Source organism: Ambystoma mexicanum, chromosome 1p, assembly GCF_040938575.1.
Source record: "Ambystoma mexicanum isolate Mex_15411 chromosome 1p, UKY_AmexF1_1, whole genome shotgun sequence".
NCBI classification, from domain to species: Eukaryota; Metazoa; Chordata; class Amphibia; order Caudata; family Ambystomatidae; genus Ambystoma; species Ambystoma mexicanum.
Genome location: NC_090921.1, coordinates 1,382,309,942 through 1,382,322,141, shown reverse-complemented (window position 1 = coordinate 1,382,322,141; position 12,200 = coordinate 1,382,309,942). Strand labels below are relative to the sequence as shown.

The following is a 12,200-nucleotide window of genomic DNA, read 5'->3' as shown; positions in this document are numbered from 1 at the left end:
TGAAGAAAAAACAACCACTACTGAAACAGAAGAAAATGAATTGCCAAACAAGGGCTTACTGTGGAAACCTAAATATATAGCTTGCGTGCCGACTGCTGGATATTTTAAAAATGATGTAATGCATCACATTCAACTGATGGTAAAGCATGGGGCAAACAACCCAATTATTTTTAAAAACATGCAACTGGAACATAGTTAAACGTAAAACGGTACTGTGAAAACTAACACTGCAGTCCGTATTGGTCAACTTAACCTCTTCTTGGTAATGTTACAGCGAGAAATCAACTTAGTTTATGTGTACATTTGTTTAGTGGTTCACACTTCAGCAAAACATGCACATTTTCAGAATTGTTTGGACTACAGTTCATGTCAAAGAGCTCCCACTTCAAATACCAGAGGAAATACGCGATACAATGCAACACAAATCATCCCACAATCTATGTGCTTCTTCCCTACTGCCAGGGAGTGTCATAATTTCCATGTGTGCATGATCTCCCTCAGCAACTGCCATGTATAAAGTGCATCAATGAAAATATCTCCAGGAAAAATACTCAAAAATGTTCACCATAAAATGTAACCAGTAGTAATATTACTATCGCGGTATCACCCTTTAAGTAAAATATCTCCAAGGCAATTGTTGGGTAAACCACCATCTATAACTTTGCCCAGAATATCGCAATTACTGCAGTTGGAATCCTAAATTAACCTAGTCTTAGGCAAAGCAAGAAGAGTGTTTTGGCAGTGATTAACAGCAAGTTTCATTAAAGCTTTATAATGGGCTTAATACAGAGACCAGTCTCTAAGCGCAGGATCAGGTATTCAAACCTTTGTTGCTCTACGTTGTCTTGCATCCAAGACAAATGTGTTGCACCTGAGCTATCCTCCTGGCCCCATTTGGTGATAGTTTTTGCTCCGAGGATATGAATTACTAGGATATTATTCATGGTAAAACTATTGCTAACAAAATGTTTGTGGCAGATATTTTCACAAATAATTGAATACAGAGGAAGCGAATAGTATGTAGATGACGGGTTACATGAGTGACTGGGTGGACAAAAAACGAGTTTGCCATCTCACTGATGGCCAGCCCACTTCCAACGCATTTACGGCTAGTCACTGCATGGGAATGGGTTGCTTCCAGACAGAGAGGTAACATGACCTGGAGCCAACTATGGAGTCCTTTTCAGAACATATGCTGCCAGTGGTTGCGTTCCGGTTGGTTGAGTCCCAGTGATTGATTCCTGTGGTCTCCACTCTGATCAAGAAAGTCAAAAACAGACTTTCTGCTGTGAAGTTAGTTAACAGACAAGGGACCATTTTCCTCCCTAAAGAAGGTGAACAGACTCCATGACCATGAAGTTAAGGACCTTTTCCCTGCATTGAATACCGGACATGCCTTACAGTAAAGGTCCTTTGTGTCCCACCCGGCCAGATGCTATCAGAAAGTAGTACCCCTGGCCACTGTGGGTCAGCACTTGGAGCTGTAAGGACAGGTCAACTATTTCAAATAAGTGGCAGATGCTGGCTACATTTCTGACATGGTTGGAAATATGAGCAATGAAGAGTTCCAGTAAAACTGTTTATTTAACGTATTCACTTGCATGTTCCAGCCTAAATCGTGTCCTGCACACAGAAAAAGGATTAAATGCAATAATCGAAACGAGCACTCTGAAATAACACATCCTCTATTTGAATAAAAACTGCCTTTCTAATGAGTTTGTAATTATTTTGCATTATAATCAATTGGTACCAACCACTGATAATAGATTGGGTCTGTGCTAATAGTGCTAACCTCTCCAAGTCATTCTCATGCCAAGGCCACCCAGGGGCGATAGGCTTAGATCAAAATATCCTAAACACTCAGGCTAATCTGAATGCCTCAATTTCTTCAGATAGGTTAAACCTACTTTAGAAGGGTGTCTCAAGCAGAAAAGCAGATCTGCATAGAGGGCCAGCCCAATCCTGATCGGTTCAACCATTATGTGTACAACAAATGCAGAATGCTGGCAGCAATAATGCATCATTCCCCCTTCCCTACTACTTGCGCTATTAACTCTATTTTTATTCATACATAATTTATTTGCATAACACACAAATATCCAAAATATCAGTGCCCTAGCAGTCAAAAACAAAAAGAAACAACCTATTAAGCAAAACATTTTTGACCACTGACAAGGCCATGGAAGCTTCAACTGGGTTACCTTTGCTTTTTCATTTATTAATTGCAATAATCTGCCTAGGTTAAAGGAAATTCTGGACCAAAGAAAATAAGCAGCCTGTTCCTGTGGGATGAACTAAGTTACGCATCTTAACGTTCTACGGACTAAAGCCTAGCTACATAATTATGAACTCACATTTTGCAGTGGCAGCAACCTACCGAAAATTGAGATAATGGCTATGTAGTTGGGTATAAGACGGCTGGGATGGGTTTAAAGCCTAGCACAATCGTTACCACTTAAAGGGACTATGGACATACCAGTTTACTTTGATGATAAAGTTATGCACAAAATAGTGCTGCCTTTTATGACCGGAAACTAATCTGTAATAGAGCAGAAGTGCAACCATGTCCTTTAATGGTGGCATACTCTTAATGCTTTGCCTATGTGGCTCTACTAGAGGTGAGCTTCCAGAGTTGGCAACTAGGTTGCGCTGTGTCTGCTGGCTTATTAACTGCAATGTTATATTCTACACTACCATGATATATTTGAAGGGTTTTACTTCTGGTATTTCTTGTATCCACTATAGTAATGATGTTTAACTAAATATATGAAGAGTAATTAAGTAACTCTCACAAATCCAGGTAGAAGGTCACTGTTTGTCCCACTCTTCAATTCCTAGGGCTTTACCACTGGGGGCAGATATGATTGATCCCTTTTTCAGCTAGTGGTTTGCCAGGGTTGTTTCTTTGGTCGAATCTGTCTCTTACCAAGTCTGTCGTATGTTCTAGACTTAAGGACAGTGTTCAAGTGCCCCCAGAGCATGTGAACCATCAACTGCAGCGATAGTCTTTTCAAATCTCTGTTGTCAATTGACACTACAGGCTGAAGTACACGAAATTATTAAAGGAGGACAAACTATGGTGACATCTAGAGTGGCTGTAAGATGGGGTGTGGGAAAGTCCAGGTACTTCAGAGCAGCAAGAGAGCGGAGAAGAGGCAGAGGAGTTGTGTTCAAATTGGGGAATGAGAAGCATAGAATCAAAGGCACATGTCCAAAAGCTGAAGGAAGAAGTGAGGAGGCAGAAGGACAATAACCAAGGACTACTCAGATGCAGAGTCACCTGATGGAGCCCAAAGGGAGAAGCAGGAGTGATAGCTTTGTCCTGGTAGCAAAGAAAGGACGAACCTATAGTAGGGAAAGTGGCGCCTGTGGAAGTGGAGGAGGGTAGTCAGCAAAAGGACAAGTGCAGAAAAGTGCACATCCAAGCATCCGATATATAGTGAAGTGCAGAAAAGACGTGAGTCAAAGAGCAGAGACCCGAGAGCAAACCCTTGTGTGGTAGCAAGACTAGCAGAGGGAGGAGAACTGATTAATACATGGAGGAGTAGTGACACAAGGAGCCAACCATGGGGGAGACTCCCCATGGCCGTTAGCAAAAGTAAAGAAAAATGCCACTGTGAAAAATTAAAGTCAGCATTCCCAAATCCCTGAGGAAGAGGCAATGCAGAGAAGCAAAGCCAAGAGCTATATCATTGTGGGAATCGCCAAACCTTCATTACCAAATGCTGCTGCGCAGGAAATTGTGCAGAAAAGCCTCAAGGAAAGGAAGATGGCTCTCTGGAAATTGAAATCCACGCTCACAGAACTTTCTGGGGAACACAGAGTAACAAGTTTGCCATGCTGAAAATGAAGTCCAGGTTCCTAGAAGCTGCTATGGAAGTCTGAGAAAAACTACACTTCTGAAGCCTTTGAAAGCCACATTTTAGAGCTTAAAGTTACTTTTACTTTCTCCATGACCTCAGCAACTGTGATAAGTCTGTGGTGGTGCAGGATGTTTTTATATTCATCACTTGTGCCTTATCGCGTAATTGTGCATATTTACTTAAACGGACCTTTTCAGATTATCTCTAGAATTTTTCTGTCTTGTTACAGATTCTCTGACACCTACAGTAGACACAGAGAACAGTCATTTTCTTACAAATTATTCTTGTGTTATCTCAACCGGCCTGCCACTGTTATTGTCCAAAGGAGCAGTTTACACCTTGATTCTTTTAACGTGCTGACAGTTTATAGCCATATTCATTATTGGCAAGCTGCCATGTTTGGTCTTCCGTGGCAAAACCAACAGGTGCTGTTCACTTTGATAAATATGGTAGGAAACAGGTGGCAAGAGGGCAGCCATCTAGTATACGACAAAATCATTTAAATAAATACACAATGCGGAGACAATCAAGGGAGGTTTCTTCTTTGCAGGACGACTCTGGGCAATTCAATTGTAATAACAAACATATTTGCTCAGCCACTATCTGCCCCTTAAGTTGTATTTTCTACCAGACTGCTACTAGGCAACCAATCGATGTTGGTTGAAGTCAATACTGTTTCGTCATGAACTGGATGATGCATTTGCATCACCACTGCTGAGTGCGGCCCCTCTGAGTTACTGGAGCAAGACCTGGCAAGAACTGGATAGAATAATAGATCATTGATTAACCCCAGAGATTTTCATATGGGTGGAGGACCTACACCCCTTTGCTAAGGAGGTGCAACCAGATCTACTTCTGGGAAAAGAGGTTTACACCTCTATAGTCAGTTCATACTTGACCTGAAGGAAGTCTGTGCATATCATTGCATCTATGAATATTAAGGATGGACTAGGGGGAATAATAAATTGCACTATTGCTGTTAGTGGGATAGTGTGCCAGATGGCCTAGTTGTAGTGTTCTCGCCTCTTCACTGGACAACTGAGCAATGTTCTATAAAGGTAATGGGTCTAGTGGGCATGTCAGATCAGCTAGGTGGGTCCCGGTTGTCTTTTTTGACTTGAAAGCCAATTATTAAATCACCTCCGTTTACCATCACCCGAAATTGATGTGTGAGCTTGGTTTCTCCAACACCAGCTGTGCACAAGATTAAAATAAATATATACTGTAGGGAAACCATTTCAATCTTAATGCCATGCACATTATGCCAAAAAAAAAAAAAACAGGATGAAGCAATTGGGGCAAGTATGTCTCACATTTTAGGTGAGCAAGCATGCTGCCTAGTGTGGGATAGCCAGAGTAATGAAAGGGAATAACTAGTGTTCTTAAGCACGGCTACATGCCGATTTCCTGTCACTTTATAGCCCATAATAACAAGTGTCATTACAACCCAATTTAATAGTCTTCAATGCAGAGAGAGAGGTTATATGCTGTAGTACTAGAAATTAAACTCTGCCGTTTGTTCAATCCCCTAGGCTTCCGAAACCTTCAATTAATAACCTTAATCAAATGAAAAATGAGGGTCACATACCTGTGTTGATCCTGGGTTCACCAAGTAAATACTGCTTTTTATACATTTTACATCTTCACATACTGGGAGCAAATGATCCTGCAGGCCATCACCATCTGAAAAAAAGCAAATCTATTGGGATCAAGCGCATCACCTTACATAGAGTAGTGATAATCCTGTACCAAAACAGACACGAGAACTATGATCAGAATAACAGATATCGAACATAAGAAACGCTTTAGAGTGAAAACATATAACAGTAATTGCATATTGAAATCCAGCGAATAGTGTTTGAGGGATCGTCAAATAATTTCAAATGTGATTAATAAAAAATACATTTACTGTCTTTACCTAAAAACATACATACACAATTTTCAACTCGTTAAAAAGTACTAAAAAAATGAGAACCGCCTCGATCTACCATACTATACACCTATAAATGCAAATCAAAGAAAATGCATCCTTTATACACAGCACAAACAAAACACTTGAAAAAGCATCACCAACAAAAAGGCATCACGTTTTTGCTGATACACACGGTCATGCACATCAAACTGAAAACACATATCACTCTACCCATAGAATACAAGGGCAAGCACAAAGGAGGCTCAGAACCAGGTTGAATTGCATTAATAAATGGATTTCCACCTGCCAGGGACAAAATAGTGCCTCTGATGAAACGGTCTCAACAGCCATGCTCTTGGCACGTAATCATCTACTGCATCAAGGTTCAGAAACTAAGGGTGGAATAACATGGACTTTTCTGAATATATCCAACGTAGAACAGCCTCCTGCAGCAATACAAACCCAAGAAGGACGTAAAGAAAGAAAGTGCAGATATACTGGACAGCGGGTACAAATGCCAGATCAGAGTAAAATAGGTCAGCACTCTCCGGTTATGAATTAATTGAGCTTTTATACTCCACCAAATCACCACTGTAGGAGTCTCAAAGTGCCAATTCCGAAAAAAACAAATGGGATTTTTATCATGACAGTTCCAAAGCCAAACAACAAAAATTAAAGTGCTCCCCTAACCCCCCTTCCCTCCGCTCCCTCCCAGGTCTGCAGGGGGTAAAATGGGGAACTAAAGTGTAAGCATTTAATGGGATATTGAAGTACACAATTGTTATTTGTAAAAGAGTGATTCAGCATTGTTGCCATGTAAATCAGCGGAAACACAGGTAAAATCCAAAAGAATAACATTGCAAACATCAACGTTTTATTTTTTAATGCATTTTATTTCATGAGAATCACAGTTAAAAAAATGCATTTTTTGCACAAAAAAAATGCTTACAAAACGTTTTCACATTGATTTACAGAGCCTAAGATCGGTGTCCTTATTGGGTAAGAGGATGTGGCAATGAGACCAGATAATGGGTAAGAGGATGCGGCAATAAGACCAGATGATGCAGAGGCGGTAGAAACATGAACCAGGGACAAAGACAGTAGTGCATGCTATAGGAGCGGGAGAGTGGAGGACGTGCTAAGTCTTAGGATGAAGTACAAAGTGCAACTTGTCTTGCATATCCGCCACAATAGGACAAAATAATGACTCCCTGAGGCCAGCACAGTAAAGCGGCAAATCACAAGTACAGTGCAACTAGAAGAGGTAAAAATCCCTGGACAAATCAAATGCACAAGTAGCTGGTAAAGCTGTCCTCAATACAAAAGAAAGACTTAACCAGATATGCCAGTATGTGTCAGCATTGACAAAAACTCTCATGATGCAATGCATACACAAAGTATGCCAGCATGCCACTGTAAAACACCTTAATGTTGGCAATGTGGCTCCAAGTCCAAACATGCATTTACGCAAAACAGATATACATACACAAGCCAACCGTACAGATTTAGATGGCACTCCACTCTTACTATGTTATTTCATCAAAATATTTGCACTGCATCCGTAAACCACCATGGTGGCCCCACAACGCCCAACCATGTTGATAATTTAGGCATGGTGACCCTGTACATAAGGAAGGATAAGGTTAGGAGAGGTGGACAGGGTCAAAGGGGAGGAATGGGTGGAATGTGGTGGTGAGGAGGGATTAAACAGAAAAAAAAATTATAATAGCCGCAATAAGTGGTGCAAAATACAACATTGGAGTACTTTGTGTCCTTATTTGACGCATGCTGCCTGGAGAGTTGATGCCAGTTTATTCCCATTTCTCACCTCGGAGTATTCTTTCTTTTAATGTTCATGCTCAGGATTTGGAGGCTGCTCCATGCTTCTGACCAAGTGGTGTACATTTCCCGCTGACCAAGCACTGTTGTCTCATCCCCATTTCAAAACATGCACAGCACTCTTGGTTTCTCCCCTTAGTCCCCAGCAAGTTGTCATGACTTTCCTTGGAGTCGGTTTGCATTTTCTCTGTGTCCTCAATGTTTGCCCACACCAATGCATTTTACTCTTTTAAAGGCACCGAGTAATTACCCAACCATTACCATTTCTTGCTCGTCAAATTTTAGATGCCGGCTTTTATTGTGTTAAAGTCCATCACAGCACTTGGGACTGTAAGGAACTCAAGGTGGCAACAGTAAAGACAGACACGGTTCAAACGGTAAACTGTATAGGTAGGTTGGAAAAACGCCTAATCTAAAACTAAATCTAAGATGGGTGCAAGCTTCGACCATCAAACAATAAAAAGACAGTCCTAGGGTTGTCGTCTAATAAAAGGGCCTATGCTAAAAAAAACTATTGCCAATCCTTACGCTAAATACAAAAAGAAGTGTGGGATAATGTTATTAAGAAAGAAGGAAGTGTTCACAAATAAGTCACGATGCAGGACTGGGGGGGGTCTCCCTTCCCCATGTTTTTAGCATGGGACAAGGTGGGACTTTGAAGCACAGCACACGCTCGAGCTTTCCCAGCACGAGCTAACAGTTCGGTTTTCAGCAATCAGGGCTTTCAGTGGTTAAGTCTCTTTTCTACCAAAAAGTCTCTTGCCCCTGTGGGTCTGATGTATTCAAATAATAAAGAAAGTGTTCCTTTTCACATATACATTGGGTGATGCCTTTTCCACCCCCTAGTCGCCCTCTTCCGGGCTCTGTCCCTTCTCAATTGTTAGTCTTCCTCCATCGGGTTCACTATGGCTTTCAAAACGATCTTCTTTGTGACATTCATAAACCTTAATGTCTTTTTGAACAGTTCACTGTGGCATCCCTCGTTCGGGTTCACTCTTGCCAATCTCATCCATCACGTCTTTTCCATTCAATACTTACGATGCGGGATTCACTTCCCTTAGTTTCAATCATCCGTCGGTCAAAGACTTTCAAATGTATAGAGGATTTTACAAGACCCCTCAATGACCACTTTGACCCCCTTCTCGCATTTCCCAAGGCCTTCTTGTTTTGGTAATTTCAACAATCGCATAATCGCCCAGAGTTTCCTGAGTGAGCACCCACGTTGTGACAGTCTCCTCTGTTACTGGCTGTCCCCCTCTTAGCTTCAATAGCTCTTTTAACCTTTCAATTGGCTGTTTGCTACTTTGTGTTTAACACAGTTCGATTTCTTATCGACTCTCCCCTCAACTCACTGGCTGTGATGAACCACTTGGCTTTCTCTCTCTTTGGAGTCAAGGTTGGCACCATGGAGACAAGCGTCCCTCCCTGGCTTGGTTATCAGCGGAAGAGGGTCTTGTGTACCGTTGACATCTGCGGCAACACACGCTGGCTATTCTTCGCGGTCTTATGATTCCTTCTGCTGAGGTTTCCTGGGCCTTGGTTGGAAAGGGCAAAGTCGCTTCTCTCCTGGCCACCCTCTTAGTATGTGTTATCCTTCTCCTCCTCTTGAACTGCCATGCTCGTCTTGCGCTCCTGTGCTTCAACTTTTATCCCTGTGGAGAAGGGAAAGGGCCATCAGGTGTGTGCGCTTCTGGTCAATTGCCTGACCCTGGTGTTGGGACATGTCAGGTAAATGGCTCGAGTGCTAGTCTGTCACCCTTCGTAATATGCAAAAGTGTTTGCGTCGGAAAGGGTGGGGGGGTAAAGTGCTTGTGTATCCTACGTGGTAGGTTGGGGAAAAGGTGTTACAAGAAGGGTGATACTGTGTCTCACCCGTCGGTGTCCCACTTCCACTCCCTAAGGACCCGCCCCATCCAGGTGATCCTACCTCACTGGTCCACCCCCAAGAACTGGATCCAACTGCGATGGGCGCGAGCTGGCACCTGGATGACAGACCCCAGGGGACAAGTCAGGGAGACGCCTTCAGGTTTCTCACAGGACTTCTCAGAATGTCCTCTGACTTTACCCATAAATGTTCTTACGCTTGCCAACTTGCTATAATAACTACAGTATTTGACCTGTCTGTTTGCATTTGTTTTCTCTTATATATCATACTGTTTGGATGGTACCGTTGTATGCTTGCATGCCATAGAGTTGTGAATGGGCTAAACTGTACACAACTTTTGGATGCCATTCCCAAGGAACACACATGCCTTTGAGCAAAACTACAAATCGGGTACAGACAGGCACAGATAACAGGTTATCTGCAGGACAGACTATGCAAGCTGTAAAGCTATGATGTGTTTCAAATGCTTCAATTCATCTCTGCCTGAGGAAGTGGAGACATTCCACGAAAACTTGTAAATATGCAAAAAAAATGACTGTTGGCCTAATCAAGGTATCGACTCGTTTTCTTCTGGATCAACATTCTATTCGACCCTTGGCTAACATGGTATAAGCAAATTCAAATAAATATATATTATATCTCTCAATATCAAAATCAACTACAAATAACTATCAGACAAAAATAGAATCTTCTCAAAACAAAATATTCCACTCGCTATTTGAAACACATAACGGAAGAAAAAGTTCAATAATATGGTCAAAATAATTATTTTGTGCATTTATCAAATTGCACCACCAACCTATGGTATCTAATAAGAATGATGTCTCACTGTAATTTCGAAATAATATTCATTAAAAGCACAAGTTGCATTGCAAGTATATGCTAATATAAGCAAATAGTTTTACATCAGCAACATGGAACAAGGCTTTTGTAAATAATTCAGGCTAGCCTGTTAAAATATCTGAAAATTACCACCAGGTAGAAGCTTTTATTTTGCAAGTCAAAAATGCCTGTATGCATTAAAGTATCACACATGTACAAGATTATAAAAGTAAAATGGAAGAGGAATCAAATGACTATTTAAATCGGTATTAAAAGTCTGTTCAAGGCAGAATCCCATGTCAGCGTAATGAAGAAATGGAGAAAGGACAGCGGTTATTTAAAATGACGTTTTCTTTGACATTAATAGAAAAGTTGCCTTTCCTATTTCACTCTAAAGAGTAGAAAACTCTGTTCAGGTTTTATTTTACGTTTTCACCGCTCAAGAAGTTCATCAATCCTGGCAAATCTGCAAGATGCGCTGTACACCGCATTCGCAAGCCAAGATATAATTTGTTCCAGTGAAAACCTAGGAAATTAATTAATATTTTGTTACAGTCAGACTAATATGTCCTGTGCAATTTTGCATTCTAGGACCAATTATTTAACATGTACTTCCACAACGTTTCATTTAAAAGCCCAGGTTCCCCTACAGTGACCTAGATTGTAAACTGGTTTCCCCTAAAATGCTTTTAATTTGCATTTGAGGATTTCATGAAAGCTCTGGGATTATACTCGCTTCTGCTTTGTCTTTCAAAGGCCAGGACAGGTAAGGACATAAACCCGCTCTGGGCAATGCCACCAGGCGAGGTCTACAGGTCAGTCTTTTCACCTGCTCCCAAAGTCCCTATCAAGCAATGTGTTTGTGTCTTGGGAAAGGCTTCTGCATTCAGCCTTCTAAAGAAGAGTTTCAGTCAGTTAAATCCAAGTGGAACCCTCCCCTCCCACCCGACCCACCTGCAAAAATCCACATTTATCCTTTCAGGCATGTTCCCTTCCTTTTCTGTTTTCCTAAATACAATCTCCTCTCTTCCACTAGACCCACCAGAGCAAACTATTCTCACTGCCTCACCATTCCCAAATACAGACTCCAAAACTCAAAATGCAGCCAGCTTCCCAGTCCACGCTGCAAAAACCTGGAATTCCATGACCCCAGCACTTAGAGACGAAACCCTCTTTCCCAGCCTTCCGCTTCAAAGTCAAAACCTGGCTTTTCTCCTTGACCAACTACTTAACACATCATTTAACTAATACTATGACCATGTACATCCTTGTATATTCTGTAAATTGTGTTTGACAGTATTCCGCTATTATCTTTGTAAACTCTGTACCCGTGTAAAGTATTCCCTGTCTCACCTACAAATTTTGTAATCCTGTGCCAATATCATTATAAATTCTCTGTAACTGTATATTATTATTCTAACTTCACCTGCATTTATGTCCGTTTACCATGTCTAACTAATTCAAGTCAAGCGCCTAGTTACCTCCAGGTTCAGCGCGCTATACAAGCAAATAAAACTAAACAAACAAATACTGCAGCTCCTTCGCATTAGCAAATTCCGTTTTTCATTAAAACATGCAGTCTTGTTATGTTTAGCATTAACTGAATGATATTTCAGTGCAAGATACAATTCTGAAATGGCATATTCAATGGAGAGCATTACATTCAATTAACTAATTGTGGTAGGTTTGAATTAGTGGATGGACATCGCAAGTGATTTTCCTCATTTGTCACAAAAAGAACCTGAACTTTCCCCAAGTCTAATAGTCTAGCCTAAAGAAAAGATGTCCAAAACGGTGCTAGTCAGGATGTTGATACAAAAACTGAGAAAGTTCTCTGTTCTCTGTCCAAACCTGTCCTAACCTACACAATGTCAATACC

The 12,200-nt window shown here is 41.2% G+C and overlaps 1 protein-coding gene across 1 annotated transcript in view; it reads right to left on the bottom strand.

Annotated features, from left to right (window-relative positions):
• Window positions 1-12,200, bottom strand: part of ITFG1 (integrin alpha FG-GAP repeat containing 1) — a 1,448,837-nt gene that overhangs the window by 963,654 nt on the left and 472,983 nt on the right. Inside the window, exon 9 of the mRNA XM_069607059.1 lies at window positions 5,452-5,546. Coding sequence (XP_069463160.1) covers window positions 5,452-5,546 — 95 coding nt within the window. The remainder of the gene's footprint in view (window positions 1-5,451; window positions 5,547-12,200) is intronic.